Here is a 16,752-nt window from a genome sequence, read left to right as displayed (position 1 = left end):
TAGTAGTTATAACATTCAGTGTAAGTTGTATGGTGCGACATGACCTTGAGTATGGATAGCCTGTAGGGTTGTATGTTAGTAGTTATAACCTTCAGTGTAAGTTGTATGGTGTGACATGACCTTGAGTATGGATAGCCTGTAGGGTGATACGTTAGTAGTTATAACATTCAGTGTAAGTTGTATGGTGTGACCTAGAGTATGAATAGCCTGTAGGGTGGTACGTTAGTAGTTATAACATTCAGTGTAAGTTGTATGGTGTGACCTTGAGTATGGATAGCCTGTAGGGTGGTACGTTAGTAGTTATAACATTCAGTGTAAGTTGTATGGTGTGACCTAGAGTATGGATAGCCTGTAGGGTGGTACGTTAGTAGTTATAACATTCAGTGTAAGTTGTATGGTGTGACCTTGAGTATGGATAGCCTGTAGGGTGGTACGTTAGTAGTTATAACATTCAGTGTAAGTTGTATGGTGTGACCTAGAGTATGGATAGCCTGTAGGGTGGTACGTTAGTAGTTATAACATTCAGTGTAAGTTGTATGGTGTGACCTTGAGTATGGATAGCCTGTAGGGTGATACGTTAGTAGTTATAACCTTCAGTGTAAGTTGTATGGTGTGACATGACCTTGAGTATGGATAGCCTGTAGGGTGATACGTTAGTAGTTATAACATTCAGTGTAAGTTGTACGGTGTGACCTAGAGTATGAATAGCCTGTAGGGTGGTACGTTAGTAGTTATAACATTCAGTGTAAGTTGTATGGTGTGACCTTGAGTATGGATAGCCTGTAGGGTGGTACGTTAGTAGTTATAACATTCAGTGTAAGTTGTATGGTGTGACCTAGAGTATGAATAGCCTGTAGGGTGGTACGTTAGTAGTTATAACATTCAGTGTAAGTTGTATGGTGTGACCTTGAGTATGGATAGCCTGTAGGGTGGTACGTTAGTAGTTATAACATTCAGTGTAAGTTGTATGGTGTGACCTAGAGTATGGATAGCCTGTAGGGTGGTACGTTAGTAGTTATAACATTCAGTGTAAGTTGTATGGTGTGACCTTGAGTATGGATAGCCTGTAGGGTGATACGTTAGTAGTTATAACCTTCAGTGTAAGTTGTATGGTGTGACATGACCTTGAGTATGGATAGCCTGTAGGGTGATACGTTAGTAGTTATAACATTCAGTGTAAGTTGTACGGTGTGACCTTGAGTAGGAATAGCCTGTAGGGTGATACGTAAGTAGTTATAACCTTGAGTGTAAGTTGTATGGTGTGACCTAGAGTATGGATAGCCTGTAGGGTGGTACGTTAGTAGTTATAACCTTCAGTGTAAGTTGTACGGTGTTACCTAGAGTATGAATAGCCTGTAGGGTGATACGTTCGTAGTTATAACCTTGTGTCTGTTACAGTGGATCAGATGATGGTCACCATGCTAGACTCCGGCAACCGTGAGGTTGTGTACATCTCCTGTGGTGTCCTCATTAACTTCATGGTGGATGAAGAAAAACGCTCTGCCCTCAAAAAAGAGGGAGGAGTCAAAAAGTAAGCACACTTTTTGTTTAAAAATGCTGATATTTTCCAGTTTCCAAGCTCCAAAATAATTATTGTGAAACATATGCGGAGCTTTGTAAAGTAGAAAAATGCCTTAAATGACTATTTGTAGGGGTAAATGGAGAGTTAATATTGTAAACTTAGTCATATTGTACAACCAGTGAAATGTTCCTGTTTGATGTTTCAATGATTTTAATGCGATACGTTTTGTGTTACCTTCATCTGACAAACAACCAGTTAAACATATGTACATATGTTACAAATGTACAAGATGACAATCGAAGCAGCAAATTAGCTCAGCTGCTCTTTAATGTCATTATCTCAGGAAAATGGCAAACTCAAACCAATACCTGAACTTGAGCCCTTACCACCGTTTACACCAGACGCTAGATGTAGTGTGAACATTGTGGAACAAATGCTCACAGAATAACAGCACAAAAATATAGAGCAGAAAAATACCAATGGGGCAGGGAAATCTTGAATATTCTGAATGGGCACTTAAAAAGATACACAAACATGTAAGGGGAAGAATAAGAAAAAAGTCCCATCAAGGAGAAGAAAACCCAAAATCATATCATCAGCAAAATCGTGTTAATGACTGGAATAATTCCAAAGTGGTGGAAAGAAAGAGCAACCTGTTCAAAGTGGCAGACAAAGGAAGCCATCAGGATATGCCAGTCACTCCAGTGGGCCAGTTCTGAATAGGGGGCCTCATAGGCTCTTAAAAATATACCGGTATACCTAGTAACCAAACAAAGCATAGCTAGATCATCAATTTGCTGGTTTAATTGTCATCTCATATATTGTTGATACCTACATATGCATCAAGTCATGTATACGTATTTACCAACCTGAAATTATGAATCTCACTGGTATATTTTGTTAAAACAGATAATGTTGTAACTAGAAGCACATCACATGTAGAAACATAATGAGATGAGAATGATAAGATTTTGGAATGTGTTGTAGACTGATTGAGGTGCTAAGAGACTTTGGACGGTCAGACTGGGAGCTGGCCAGTTTGGTGTGTCAGATACTATGGAATTACAGTGGAAAAATAACCAGCACCAATGCCTGCTTTGGGGAGCAGGAAGCACAGGATCTACTCGACTTACTAATCGAATACACAGGTAGATATCACACCCTTGACCCAGTCAACATCAGTACACTATAATTAACAGTAAACATTAGTACATCGTTAACATTAGCACACAGTGGACATCACTGCAGTGTGAACACAGGTAATTCAGCACACACTGAATATTTAAAATGTAAACAACTGTACATCAACTACTACATGTTGATAAAGTCACCAGTCTAAAAGTGTCATTGAATTGGTGGTAAATGGCACTGTTACAGCACACACTCTTTTATGGGCACCTAGATGGGAAATGTCAGTGATGTGATTCAGCTGTAGTTTTCAGTGTAAATGTTTACAAATCAGTAGAAATCTGGCTAGACAGAAACTGTTTTGGAGTTGTTACTGATATGGATCATCGTTAAAAAGAAAATAGGCTTAATTTAATAGAGTTTGGTACCTTATATGCTGTCCGCTACTGTATAAAAGCCTGCCTTTCTACTCTACAGACCAAGACTCAGCACTGGACTCCTCCTTTAAAGATGAGGAGACAGATGAAGAAATGAAGAAGTATTACTACGAGACGTGGCGTGAATTCTATCCTGTTGCTGAGCAGCTGTTGCACCGCCTGGAGACACATCAGTCAGACTTTGAGCCCCTTGAGAATCCTGGGGCTCCATGAACCTCGAGGCAGGCATCAGAACTCTTTAAGTGAACAGGCTGGGCATGTTTCAGCAGGATAGGAAGCCCCAGAGTGACCAGCTTTGTGTTCTAGCTTTGTGTTGATAGCCAATCTTAGTGCTGTGTGAGTGTGATATCTGCCAGGTATCATCTTAATGATGACAGACATGCTGGAATGTTCTGTTATCCGACAGGTCTCATTAATGAACAGGAATGCTGGACAGTGTTCTTAAATACAACAGGAATGCTGGACAGTGTTCTTAAATACAACAGGAATGCTAGGATGTTCTCTGCTAGACAGTGTTCCTAAATACAACAGGAATGCTAGAATGATCTGTGCTGGACAGTGTTCCTGAAAACATCAGGTATGCTCAGTAATTATAAGCTTCAGAGAGAAGCAGAGCTGCTGGAATGATGCTAGTAAAAGCCTGTATGAAATGTTCATTGGCGGAAAAACTTGCTGTTGTATTCAATCATGGACAGCATCAATGTTTTAAACATTGATGGACAGATCAGTGATGAACTGCATTGCTGTTAATTCAGCCATGGACAGAATCATGGAGCTATTGACAGAGACAATAGATCTTAATATCATTCCAACATGTTTATCTGTGATGATCAGTTGGCCGGTGTTTCATTCTGATAAGGTTTTAAAATTCTCTTGTCAGTAATATGGAAAATTTCAGCCAACTGGTCAAATCTTTTTAAAGATTTCTACATATAATGAAAATCACTGCAGGGTTGTCCTGCTCAGAAGACGTCATAATGATAAGAATTCAATATGGAGCTTGTAAATACATTTGATTTTGTCTAGAAATCTCAGGTTGCTACAACTGTTTTGTGGTGTAGTTTTATATGACTCCGTCCAAAGTAGTGATATGTCTCAAAGACACTGCACGTTTTTATGTTTTATTTTTTAAATTAGGTCATTTACACTTAAGAATCCAATGACAAATAGTATTATTGTAACATCACGCTAATCTGCCACTCCATGGTAGTTCATCAGAATGTTGAGTGACAAGTTGTTGACTTCAGATTAAGCTGAACCCCTCCCATGTAGCTTAACAAAGAAATGTTTGTAATTCTGCTTGATTTATACATATCGTTTAAATAGTACAGGTATTAAGATACATTGGCATTGTTAAATCTGAGAATGAATTATTATTTAGTATTACTGATTCCTTTAAATTAAGTGTTCTAGAGTCTTCATCAACATTCATCAGCAAATGGATTGTCACAATTTACTCAGCTTTTCTAGACAATATAGAATCCAGCAAAAAAGTAATAATTTCAGTTTTTGATTTAGACTGCCAGATTTTTATTAGTAAGCTGAAATAGTCATTTCTTGTGTTGGTGGAAGTGGAAGGGGGTAGGGGGAATCCATTGTGGATCTTGAATTAGCAAAATAGAAATTCCTGCAAAATATTTTAAATATGAAATATAACTTCTGCCTTACAATTTAACCAAGAATGTAGCATAGCTTTTAAGACATCATTGAAATACATTGCAGTTTGTTAGTCTTTGATAAGTAAGTCTCTCTGCCTTAGAGATTGCGGTCTAAAACAGACACTGTTTTAGAATCAAGTCACATGAAAAAGATTTTGCAATGAAATGTTTTGTGTATATTAATACATCTGTAACGATTACTAAAACTGAGTAAAGTGATGCTTGTTACATAGAACAATGATGTGGCTATTGAAAACTTCAAATAAGCTGAAGGAGTTTAAGTGGTGTAAATGTTCAATGGAGAGTATAGCTGGTGTAAATGTTCAATGGAGAGTATAGATGGTGTAAATGTTCAATGGAGAGTATAGATGGTGTAAATAATCAATGGAGAGTATAGATGGTGTAAATAATCAATGGAGAGTGTAGGTGGTGTAAATGATGACTGGAGAGTGTAGGTGGTGTAAATGATGACTGGAGAGTGTAGTTGGTGTAAATGTTCACTAGAGAGACTCAGTATGTAGGTGGTGTCAATGTTTACTGGTTATGTAGGTGGTGTACATGTTTACTGGAGAGTGGAGATGGTGTAAATGTTCACTGGTGAGTGTAGGTGGTGTCAATGTTTACTGGTGTATGTAGGTGGTGTACATGTTTACTGGAGAGTGTATGTGGTGTAAATGTTTACTGGAGAGAGTAGGTGGTGTAAATGTTCACTGGTGAGTGTAGGTGGTGTACATGTTCACTGGAGAGTGTAGGTGGTGTACATGTTCACTGGAGAGTGTAGGTGGTGTTAATGTTCACTGGAGAGTGTGGGTGGTGTAAATGTTCACTGGAGAGTGTAGGTGGTGTCAATGTTCACTGGTGAGTGTAGGTGGTGTACATGTTCACTGGAGAGTGTGGGTGGTGTAAATGTTCACTGGAGAGTGTAGGTGGTGTAAATGTTCACTGGTGAGTGTAGGTAGTGTAAATGTTCACTGGAGAGTGTGGGTGGTGTAAATGTTCACTGGAGAGTGTAGGTGGTGTAAATGTTCACTGGAGAGTGTAGGTGATGTACATGTTTACTGGAGAGTGTATGTGGTGTAAATGTTCACTGGAGAGTGTAGGTGGTGTACATGTTCACTGGAGAGTGTAGGTGGTGTACATGTTTACTGGAGAGTGTATGTGGTGTAAATGTTCACTGGAGAGTGTAGGTGGTGCAAATGTTCACTGGAGAGTGTAGGTGGTGTAAATGTTCACTAGAGAGTGTAGGTGATGTACATGTTTACTGGAGAGTGTACGTGGTGTAAATGTTCACTGGAGAGTGTAGGTGGTGCAAATGTTCACTGGAGAGTGTAGGTGGTGTAAATGTTTACTGGAGAGAGTAGGTGGTGTAAATGTTCACTGGTGAGTGTAGGTGGTGGACATGTTCACTGAAGAGTGTAGGTGGTGTAAATGTTCACTGGTGAGTGAAGGTGGTGTACATGTTCACTGGAGAGTGTAGGTGGTGTAAATGTTTACTGGAGAGTGGAGATGGTGTAAATGTTCACTGGTGAGTGTAGGTGGTGTCAATGTTTACTGGTGTATGTAGGTGGTGTACATGTTCACTGGAGAGTGTAGGTGGTGTAAATGTTCACTGGAGAGTGTAGGTGGTGTAAATGTTCACTGGAGAGTGTAGGTGGTGTAAATGTTCACTGGAGAGTGTAGGTGGTGTAAATGTTCACTGGTGAGTGTAGGTGGAGCAAGGTGAAAATATGATAGAATGTGGAGTGTTAGGGGTGCATGCTGATATTTATGTATATATGAATATGAATTAATGATATTTAATTTAAATTACCATATATAAATGTTGATGAGTGTAATAGGTATATAGTATTATTATTTAATACCTGATGTAAAACTTCCATTCCTACTTATATATTTATTGTACATATGGTACTATTTATTTGTTGGCTGTGCTGATTTAGTGAGATCCATATATACATGAAGATCCATATTCAGCATCTGCCTTATTATCACAAGTTCACATCGACTCGGTTTTGTTTTGCTGTATGCCTATAGGTGTCACTAGCGTCTGTTGATAGTAGGTAACTTCCTCCAAGCCTCCACTTATTACTTGTGCCTGTGACAATGAGTGTTTTCACTCCAAATGTCAACATATATCACTACTGTCTATTGACAGTAAGTGACTGCTCCCCTCTCAAAACCTGAGCTTATATCATTGTCTATTGACAGTAAGTGACTGCTCCCCTCTAAAAAACTGAGCTTATATCACTGTCTATTGACAGTAAGGGACTGCTCCCCTCTCAAAAACTGAGCTTATATCACTGGCTATTGACAGTAAGTAACTGCTCCCCTCTCAAAAACTGAGCTTATATCACTGGCTATTGACAGTAAGTAACTGCTCCCCTCTCAAAAACTGAGCTTATATCATTGTCTATTGACAGTAAGTGACTGCTCCCCTCTCAAAAAGTTAGATTATATCACTACTGTCTATTGACAGTAAGTGACTGATCCCCTCTCAAAAACTGAGCTTATATCACTGGCTATTGACAGTAAGTAACTGCTCCCCTCTCAAAAACTGAGCTTATATCATTGTCTATTGACAGTAAGTGACTGCTCCCCTCTCAAAATCTGAGCTTATATCACTACTGTCTATTGACAGTAATTGACTGCTCCCCTCTCAAAAACTGAGCTTATATCACTGTCTATTGACAGTAAGGGACTGCTCCCCTCTCAAAAAGTTAGCTTATATCACGACTGTCTATTGACAGTAAGTGACTGCTCCCCTCTCAAAACCTGAGCTTATATCATTGTCTATTGACAGTAAGTGACTGCTCCCCTCTCAAAACCTGAGCTTATATCATTGTCTATTGACAGTAAGTGACTGCTCCCCTCTAAAAAACTGAGCTTATATCCCTGTCTATTGACAGTAAGTGACTGCTCCCCTCTCAAAAACTGAGCGTATATCACTGTCTATTGACAGTAAGTGACTGCTCCCCTCTAAAAAACTGAGCTTATATCACTGTCTATTGACAGTAAGGGACTGCTCCCCTCTCAAAAAGTTAGCTTATATCACGACTGTCTATTGACAGTAAGTGACTGCTCCCCTCTAAAAAACTGAGCTTATATCACTACTGTCTATTGACAGTAATTGACTGCTCCCCTCTCAAAAACTGAGCTTATATCATTGTCTATTGACAGTAAGTGACTGCTCCCCTCTAAAAAACTGAGCTTATATCCCTGTCTATTGACAGTAAGTGACTGCTCCCCTCTCAAAAACTGAGCTTATATCACTACTGTCTATTGACAGTAAGTGACTGATCCCCTCTCAAAAACTGAGCTTATCATTAGTGTCCATTAACAATGTAACATCACTAAATCTCTACTTCTTACTTTTGTCCAAGTGTTACAAGTGACCATTGTCCTCTTCAAACATCCACTTATGAGGGCATTTAACAAGACAATCAATTACTGCATGACAACACTATGCCTACATAGCACTAGTATCACTTTTGTACTAGTATCTTTATTACTGGCTGTAGTCTGTGATGGGACATCTGTTTTCTAAGCGTACCCTGGTCTACAGGTTAAGATATACTAGCTGTAAGTCATGTCTGATTGAAACTTAACTACATGTGATCATGTTTATTCTGAACTCTTTGATGTTTCCGTCCAGTATTATTTATATGTATGGTACTAATCTGATGACTCACATGATCAGCTACAGCCGTCCTATTTATTGATCTCCTTATCCGTGTCTGTGAGTCTCACCTATATCTGAGGAGGAGAATAGACTTAATCTTTGGCAGGGTCAGCAGTGATCAGCTACAGCCGTCCTATTTATTGATCTCCTTATCTGTGTCTGTGAGTCTCACCTATATCTGAGGAGGAGAATAGGCTTAATCTTTGGCAGGGTCAGCAGTGCATTATACAGGGAAAGGATTATGCAAAGTACTAGTGATGTCCAATAATTTTTTTAACTTTTGTTCACAGAAAGGTAAAGCTATTTTGATGTTTGCAATATAGATTGGAGATTTTTAATTGTATTGATCTTTCCATTGGTAGAACTTGCCTCCACATGAATTTGTCACAAGACTAGCCTTTTTGACAGTGTTTTTTTTTCAAAGTCTCCAGGAAAACGTTTATATAAGGTTCTGAAATGGTTATTTTAAAAGATTTGATCCTGAATTTTAGCTTGTACTGAAATATAAGAAGACGTGCAAGCATGTTATAACTTCAAGAAAATGAAATTTACCTATTTTTTGAGGTATAGTTGAGGGTACACGCATGTAGACACACCACGTTTGCTGTGACAGTTAGATAAGAGCTGTGGCCTACGTCCCCCCACAACAGACTACTGTTTACACATTTACCCTGTGTTGTGAAGAGTGTTTCTTGTTAATGTATACCGCTATGTCTGCTATATTTAAAGACATTTTGTTAGGATTTGCTGTTTTCTTATGTTTAAAAGTTGTCTAATGAATAAATACAACAATGATGGATAAATATGCTTTGATCTTATTTCTTATAAACGAAACAGATAGAGGAAAACAGTTCCTGCATGATTTACTATGGAGTGATCTGTTAACTATATGAAGATTTTACTTACTTTGAGGTGAATGAAATAAGTTAAGAGGTTTCTATTTGTATAGATTTGTAGTAAAACGTATGAATGGATATCTTCAATAAGAGTCGTCAGTTTGGAAATATGTAATATCAAAGTTCCACTTTATACAAAAACAATGTACATATTAAACGTGTAGCAACATTTCAAAGCTGACTGGTCCCTTTGTTAAGCTATGACAGCTGGGTGAAAGAGTGATTTGTATTGTTTAAACTGTAAAATGTGACAAAATTGTATATTTCATATATCACTCAACCTGAGAAATTTCACCTATCAATGGAAAGTATACACACTACTGAATAACTGGGGGGTGGAGAACCAACGTCCCTGCAAGGAAGTCAGTTACATAGTGGCGGTAGGGATCCTGGGGTGGATACCTTAATGGTATTCAACAGTGCTCATCGGGGAAAGCAGAGCAAATGAAAATAGAAATGATGAGCAACAACACCACTGAATCCGGTACAAAATGTAATGTTTGATTTACATCCTACATGCTGTCATGTTTCGGGCACATGTCAGCACGTAGGATGTAAATCAAACATTACATTTTGTACCGGTGTAACAGCCACTTCTTTCCCCTCTGCTGAAAGTTTCCCCGGGCTGATTCATTCCCCCACAAGATAGTTTTTTTCTCCGGGGGAAGAAATTAGATAGCTGATTTTCCCCCCCGAGGAAAACACCAACTAGCTGATTTTTCCCTCCCAGTGGAAATAACAAGCTGATATTTTCCCTCGCTTTATTTTTATTTTTATATTGATTTTTAGGGAGGGGCAAACTATTAGCATGCATATTTTCCTCCTGATATTGTTTTTAGCTCATCTGTCCGGCGTCAACTTTTTACTTTAAACAACTTCTTTTCAGGAACCAAAAGGCCTAGGATGATGATATTTGGCCAGTAGCATGCTGGGATCAAGGGCTACCAAGTTTGTTCAAATAAATGACCTTGACCCACTTTCAAGGTCACAGGGGTCAATTATGTTAAAATCTTCCAACAACTTCTTCTCAATAACCAAAAGGCCCAGGGTGCTGATATTGGGCCTGTAGCATGCTGGGATGAAGGTCTAGCAAGTTTGTTCAAACGAATGACCTTGACCCACTTTCAAGGTTACTGGGGTCAGATGTCTTTAAAATCTTCAAACAATTTCTTCTCAATAACCAAAAGGCCCAGGGTACTGATATTGGGCCTGTAGCATAGTGTGATAAAGGGCTACCAAGTTTGTTCAAATAAATGACCTTGACCCACTTTCAAGGTCACAGGGGTCAAATATGTTAAAATCTTCCAACAACTTCTTCTCAATAACCAAAAGGCCCAGGGTGCTGATATTGGGCCTGTAGCATGCTGGGATGAAGGGCTACCAAGTTTGTTCAAATGAATGACCTTGATCCACTTTCAACCTAATTTCCTTGTTCAACAATCAAGGTCAGAGGCGTAATATGTTTAAATCTTTTAATAGGTTCTTATGAAATCTTAGGATTACAAGTGTTAGATTAATAACAGGTGAGCGATGCAGGCCCATTGGGCCTCTTGTTTTAAGGAGGGGAAACTAATGGCTGGTTGGTTCTCTACTCCCTTGGCATTGATTTGTGGGTGGATTGGGGAGGTAGCAGGAGGGTTATTTGCAGGCAGATTCTTTCCCCCATGGAATTGATTTTTAGCTCATCTGCCCGAAGGGCAAGTGAGCTTATGCCATGGTGCGTCGTCCGTCTGTCCGGCGTCAACTTTTTACTTTAAACAACTTCTTCTTAATAACCAAAAGGCCCAGGGTACTGATATTAGGCCTGTAGCATGCTGGGATGAAGGGCTACCAAGTTTGTTCAAATGAATGACCTTGACCAGCTTTCAATGTCACAGGGGTCAAATGTTTTAAAATCTTCAAACAACTTCTGAATAACCAAAAGGCCTAGGGTACTGAAATTAGGCCTGTAGCATGCTGGGATGAAGGACTACCAATTTAAATTAAATGAATGACCTTGATCCACTTTCAACCTGATGTCCTTGTTCGACATTCAAGGTCACGCCATATGTTTAAATCTTTTAATAGGTTCTTATGAATCGAACACTGATATTCTGCCTGTAGCTGTATTTTAGTCCACTTTTAAGATTACAAGTGAGATTAATACCAGGTGAGCAATGCAGGCCCATTGGGCCTCTTAGCATCCTTGGGCCAAGGGGACTCAATTTTGTATTAGCAGTTGGTATGGTCTCCAAGGGGGCAGAGGGGGGGGGGGGGGCCAATAGGAGAAATAGAGGTAAAACCTTTATAATCCTCCTTCTACCGTAGGGATTAAGGGATAATCGCCCCGATTTCTTCTCAAATTGGTCTGGAGGATCTTGGGCAAAAGGGACTCAATTTAGTACATGTATAAACAGTGAGTTTGGCTCCCCTGGGGGCAAAAGGGCAGGGCCCAATAGGGGAAACATAGCAAATACTTCAAATACCTTCTTCTGTACGAATGACAGAATTTTATCCTTATTTAGTCCAGATCATCCTTGGGCCAAGGGGACTCAATTTTGTATAAACGGTGGTATGGGGCATAGGGTGGGGCTCTGTTTGAAGTTTGTTCTCGCTATATCTTAAGTACTGGATGGATCTTTCTGAAATTTCATATGTACTTACAGCACCTACCATGGAGTGCTGTATTTTTACTTCATACCAATTATTTTAAACAATTTCAGGTGAGGGATACAGGCCCTCTGGGCCTCTTGTTTATTTTATAGTGGGGAACCGATAGGCTAGCTGATTCTTTCCCCCTTCTGTATTTGTCAATAGAGGGGGGTAGAAAGGTTATTTGCAGGTACAATATATATGGTCAACTGTGAGGCTGCGTTATCTTGGATTTTGATATTTCAAGAATATTATCACTTTTTCCCAGCAAGTACTTGTTCTCTTTTTGAAGATTTTTGTTGTCAAATATTTAGGAAAATTGCATAGCAAAACAGTGTAAATATATAATATATGTAAGATTACATTAACCAGACATCTACCCATATTAGAGGGGGAGATTAGCTAACTTGCCACTAGCATCCCCTCCAGTTACTATTAAAGATGAGGAAAAGAATCAGCTAGCCAATTATTTCACCCTAGATACTAATACATAGGGGGAAAGAATCAGCTAGCCTATAGTTTCCCCCTAGTTGCTAACACAGAGTGGGAGAAAGAATCAACTAGCTATTAGTTCTCCCCTGTGTAAACTAATATAATAGAAGGGGGGATCAGATAACTTGCCCATAGCGCACCCCCCCCCCCCCCCCCCCCCCCCCCCCCAGGATCATGAAACAAGTCTGAGATTCTTTCGTGCTCCAGGGCTCAGTGGATTATGGCTAAATTGGGCCTGGAGCATCATTGGGGAATTCAATTTTGTATAAACTGAGGGTGTGGCCACTCTTGGGAAGGAGAAGGGGCACAATAGGGAAAATTGAGGTCAATCTTTAAAATCCTTCTTCTTCAGTACAATTGGCAGGATTTTAACTAAATCTGGTTCAGAGCGTCATTTAGCCAGGGGACTCAATTTTGTGTAAACAGAGAGTGTGGTCCCACTGGGGCCAGAGGGGCGGTGGTACCCTTTACATTTAAGAGCTTATAAAGTCTAGTGACAAACTTGCCAACTTGCCTTGGGAAAGATTCTAGATATAATGGCCAAAACTACAGGAACTCAAACTGGGACAAACTGCAGAAAGCAATGATGAACGTTTCCTCTAAGAACTCTCGGATACAAAAAAAAACTAAGAGAGGATCGATGAGGTTTCCTCAAACCCTTCATCATAATGAACAGTTTGAAGAGAGAAATAAAAACTTGCCATTTTTTCTTTAACTTTTTAACGCCAACGAGCAAGATCTTATCATTTTGGTGTAATTTTTCAACCAACACAATCCTTAATTGGCAACCGATCCTTTTATATATAGATTAAACTGCCCAGATATAGAAGTCAGGGATAAATGTACATACGAGTCCCAAGTCCAATGTACTTATAGAATTTTGATGTGACTCATCCCATTTCTGGAAATACTTAAAGTTTAACATTATGGGACCTGTTGTTTTTAGCAATACAGTTGAAAAGGACCATTTAAAATCAATTGTGAATTGATCACTGTATACGACTACCACAAGAACAGTAAATGACTTCACGCGGCGTCATCACAGTCAGGATACATACAGATTCCTGAATATCCCCGATTTCCTTACTTCACCAATTTAGTCAGGATCTACTTAGATTAAGAGTTGATCACGATTTCCTTACTCCACCAATTTAGTCAGGATCTATGGAGATTAGGAGTTGATCACGATTTCCTTACTCCACCAATTTAGTCAGGATCTATGGAGATTAGGAGTTGTCCCCGATTTCCTTACTCCACCAATTTAGTCAGGATCTATGGAGATTAGGAGTTGTCCCCGATTTCCTTACTCCACCAATTTAGTCAGGATCTATGGAGATTAGGAGTTGTCCCCGATTTCCTTACTCCACCAATTTAGTCAGGATCTATGGAGATTAGGAGTTGTCCCCGATTTCCTTACTCCACCAATTTAGTCAGGATCTATGGAGATTAGGAGTTGTCCCCGATTTCCTTACTCCACCAATTTAGTCAGGATCTATGGAGATTAGGAGTTGTCCCCGATTTCCTTACTCCACCAATTTAGTCAGGATCTATGGAGATTAGGAGTTGTCCCCGATTTCCTTACTCCACCAATTTAGTCAGGATCTATGGAGATTAGGAGTTGTCCCCGATTTCCTTACTCCACCAATTTAGTCAGGATCTATGGAGATTAGGAGTTGTCCCCGATTTCCTTACTCCACCAATTTAGTCAGGATCTATGGAGATTAGGAGTTGTCCCCGATTTCCTTACTCCACCAATTTAGTCAGGATCTATGGAGATTAGGAGTTGTCCCCGATTTCCTTACTCCACCAATTTAGTCAGGATCTATGGAGATTAGGAGTTGTCCCCGATTTCCTTACTCCACCAATTTAGTCAGGATCTATGGAGATTAGGAGTTGTCCCCGATTTCCTTACTCCACCAATTTAGTCAGGATCTATGGAGATTAGGAGTTGTCCCCGATTTCCTTACTCCACCAATTTAGTCAGGATCTATGGAGATTAGGAGTTGTCCCCGATTTCCTTACTCCACCAATTTAGTCAGGATCTATGGAGATTAGGAGTTGTCCCCGATTTCCTTACTCCACCAATTTAGTCAGGATCTATGGAGATTAGGAGTTGTCCCCGATTTCCTTACTCCACCAATTTAGTCAGGATCTATGGAGATTAGGAGTTGTCCCCGATTTCCTTACTCCACCAATTTAGTCAGGATCTATGGAGATTAGGAGTTGTCCCCGATTTCCTTACTCCACCAATTTAGTCAGGATCTATGGAGATTAGGAGTTGTCCCCGATTTCCTTACTCCACCAATTTAGTCAGGATCTATGGAGATTAGGAGTTGTCCCCGATTTCCTTACTCCACCAATTTAGTCAGGATCTATGGAGATTAGGAGTTGTCCCCGATTTCCTTACTCCACCAATTTAGTCAGGATCTATGGAGATTAGGAGTTGTCCCCGATTTCCTTACTCCACCAATTTAGTCAGGATCTATGGAGATTAGGAGTTGTCCCCGATTTCCTTACTCCACCAATTTAGTCAGGATCTATGGAGATTAGGAGTTGTCCCCGATTTCCTTACTCCACCAATTTAGTCAGGATCTATGGAGATTAGGAGTTGTCCCCGATTTCCTTACTCCACCAATTTAGTCAGGATCTATGGAGATTAGGAGTTGTCCCCGATTTCCTTACTCCACCAATTTAGTCAGGATCTATGGAGATTAGGAGTTGTCCCCGATTTCCTTACTCCACCAATTTAGTCAGGATCTATGGAGATTAGGAGTTGTCCCCGATTTCCTTACTCCACCAATTTAGTCAGGATCTATGGAGATTAGGAGTTGTCCCCGATTTCCTTACTCCACCAATTTAGTCAGGATCTATGGAGATTAGGAGTTGTCCCCGATTTCCTTACTCCACCAATTTAGTCAGGATCTATGGAGATTAGGAGTTGTCCCCGATTTCCTTACTCCACCAATTTAGTCAGGATCTATGGAGATTAGGAGTTGTCCCCGATTTCCTTACTCCACCAATTTAGTCAGGATCTATGGAGATTAGGAGTTGTCCCCGATTTCCTTACTCCACCAATTTAGTCAGGATCTATGGAGATTAGGAGTTGTCCCCGATTTCCTTACTCCACCAATTTAGTCAGGATCTATGGAGATTAGGAGTTGTCCCCGATTTCCTTACTCCACCAATTTAGTCAGGATCTATGGAGATTAGGAGTTGTCCCCGATTTCCTTACTCCACCAATTTAGTCAGGATCTATGGAGATTAGGAGTTGTCCCCGATTTCCTTACTCCACCAATTTAGTCAGGATCTATGGAGATTAGGAGTTGTCCCCGATTTCCTTACTCCACCAATTTAGTCAGGATCTATGGAGATTAGGAGTTGTCCCCGATTTCCTTACTCCACCAATTTAGTCAGGATCTATGGAGATTAGGAGTTGTCCCCGATTTCCTTACTCCACCAATTTAGTCAGGATCTATGGAGATTAGGAGTTGTCCCCGATTTCCTTACTCCACCAATTTAGTCAGGATCTATGGAGATTAGGAGTTGTCCCCGATTTCCTTACTCCACCAATTTAGTCAGGATCTATGGAGATTAGGAGTTGTCCCCGATTTCCTTACTCCACCAATTTAGTCAGGATCTATGGAGATTAGGAGTTGTCCCCGATTTCCTTACTCCACCAATTTAGTCAGGATCTATGGAGATTAGGAGTTGTCCCCGATTTCCTTACTCCACCAATTTAGTCAGGATCTATGGAGATTAGGAGTTGTCCCCGATTTCCTTACTCCACCAATTTAGTCAGGATCTATGGAGATTAGGAGTTGTCCCCGATTTCCTTACTCCACCAATTTAGTCAGGATCTATGGAGATTAGGAGTTGTCCCCGATTTCCTTACTCCACCAATTTAGTCAGGATCTATGGAGATTAGGAGTTGTCCCCGATTTCCTTACTCCACCAATTTAGTCAGGATCTATGGAGATTAGGAGTTGTCCCCGATTTCCTTACTCCACCAATTTAGTCAGGATCTATGGAGATTAGGAGTTGTCCCCGATTTCCTTACTCCACCAATTTAGTCAGGATCTATGGAGATTAGGAGTTGTCCCCGATTTCCTTACTCCACCAATTTAGTCAGGATCTATGGAGATTAGGAGTTGTCCCCGATTTCCTTACTCCACCAATTTAGTCAGGATCTATGGAGATTAGGAGTTGTCCCCGATTTCCTTACTCCACCAATTTAGTCAGGATCTATGGAGATTAGGAGTTGTCCCCGATTTCCTTACTCCACCAATTTAGTCAGGATCTATGGAGATTA

The 16,752-nt window shown here is 40.1% G+C and overlaps 1 protein-coding gene across 3 annotated transcripts in view; it reads left to right on the top strand.

The window, feature by feature from the left end:
• Positions 1-9,227, top strand: part of LOC110446131 (armadillo repeat-containing protein 2-like) — a 34,321-nt gene extending 25,094 nt beyond the window's left edge. For 2 of the 3 annotated variants that reach the window (XM_021491120.1, XM_021491118.1), the window contains 4 exons: positions 1,399-1,531; positions 2,510-2,670; positions 3,128-5,932; positions 6,310-9,227. In XM_021491120.1, the coding sequence (XP_021346795.1) occupies positions 1,399-1,531; positions 2,510-2,670; positions 3,128-3,300 (467 nt within the window). In that variant the 3' untranslated portion in view covers positions 3,301-5,932; positions 6,310-9,227. The remainder of the gene's footprint in view (positions 1-1,398; positions 1,532-2,509; positions 2,671-3,127; positions 5,933-6,309) is intronic. The other variant, XM_021491119.1, reaches the window with a different exon arrangement.
• Positions 9,228-16,752: the final 7,525 nt, after the last annotated feature.

The sequence above is a fragment of the Mizuhopecten yessoensis genome, unplaced genomic scaffold, assembly GCF_002113885.1.
Source record: "Mizuhopecten yessoensis strain PY_sf001 unplaced genomic scaffold, ASM211388v2 scaffold2583, whole genome shotgun sequence".
Taxonomy (NCBI): Eukaryota; Metazoa; Mollusca; class Bivalvia; order Pectinida; family Pectinidae; genus Mizuhopecten; species Mizuhopecten yessoensis.
Note: the sequence above shows the minus strand (reverse complement) of the source record. Positions and strands in the feature narration are given on the sequence as shown.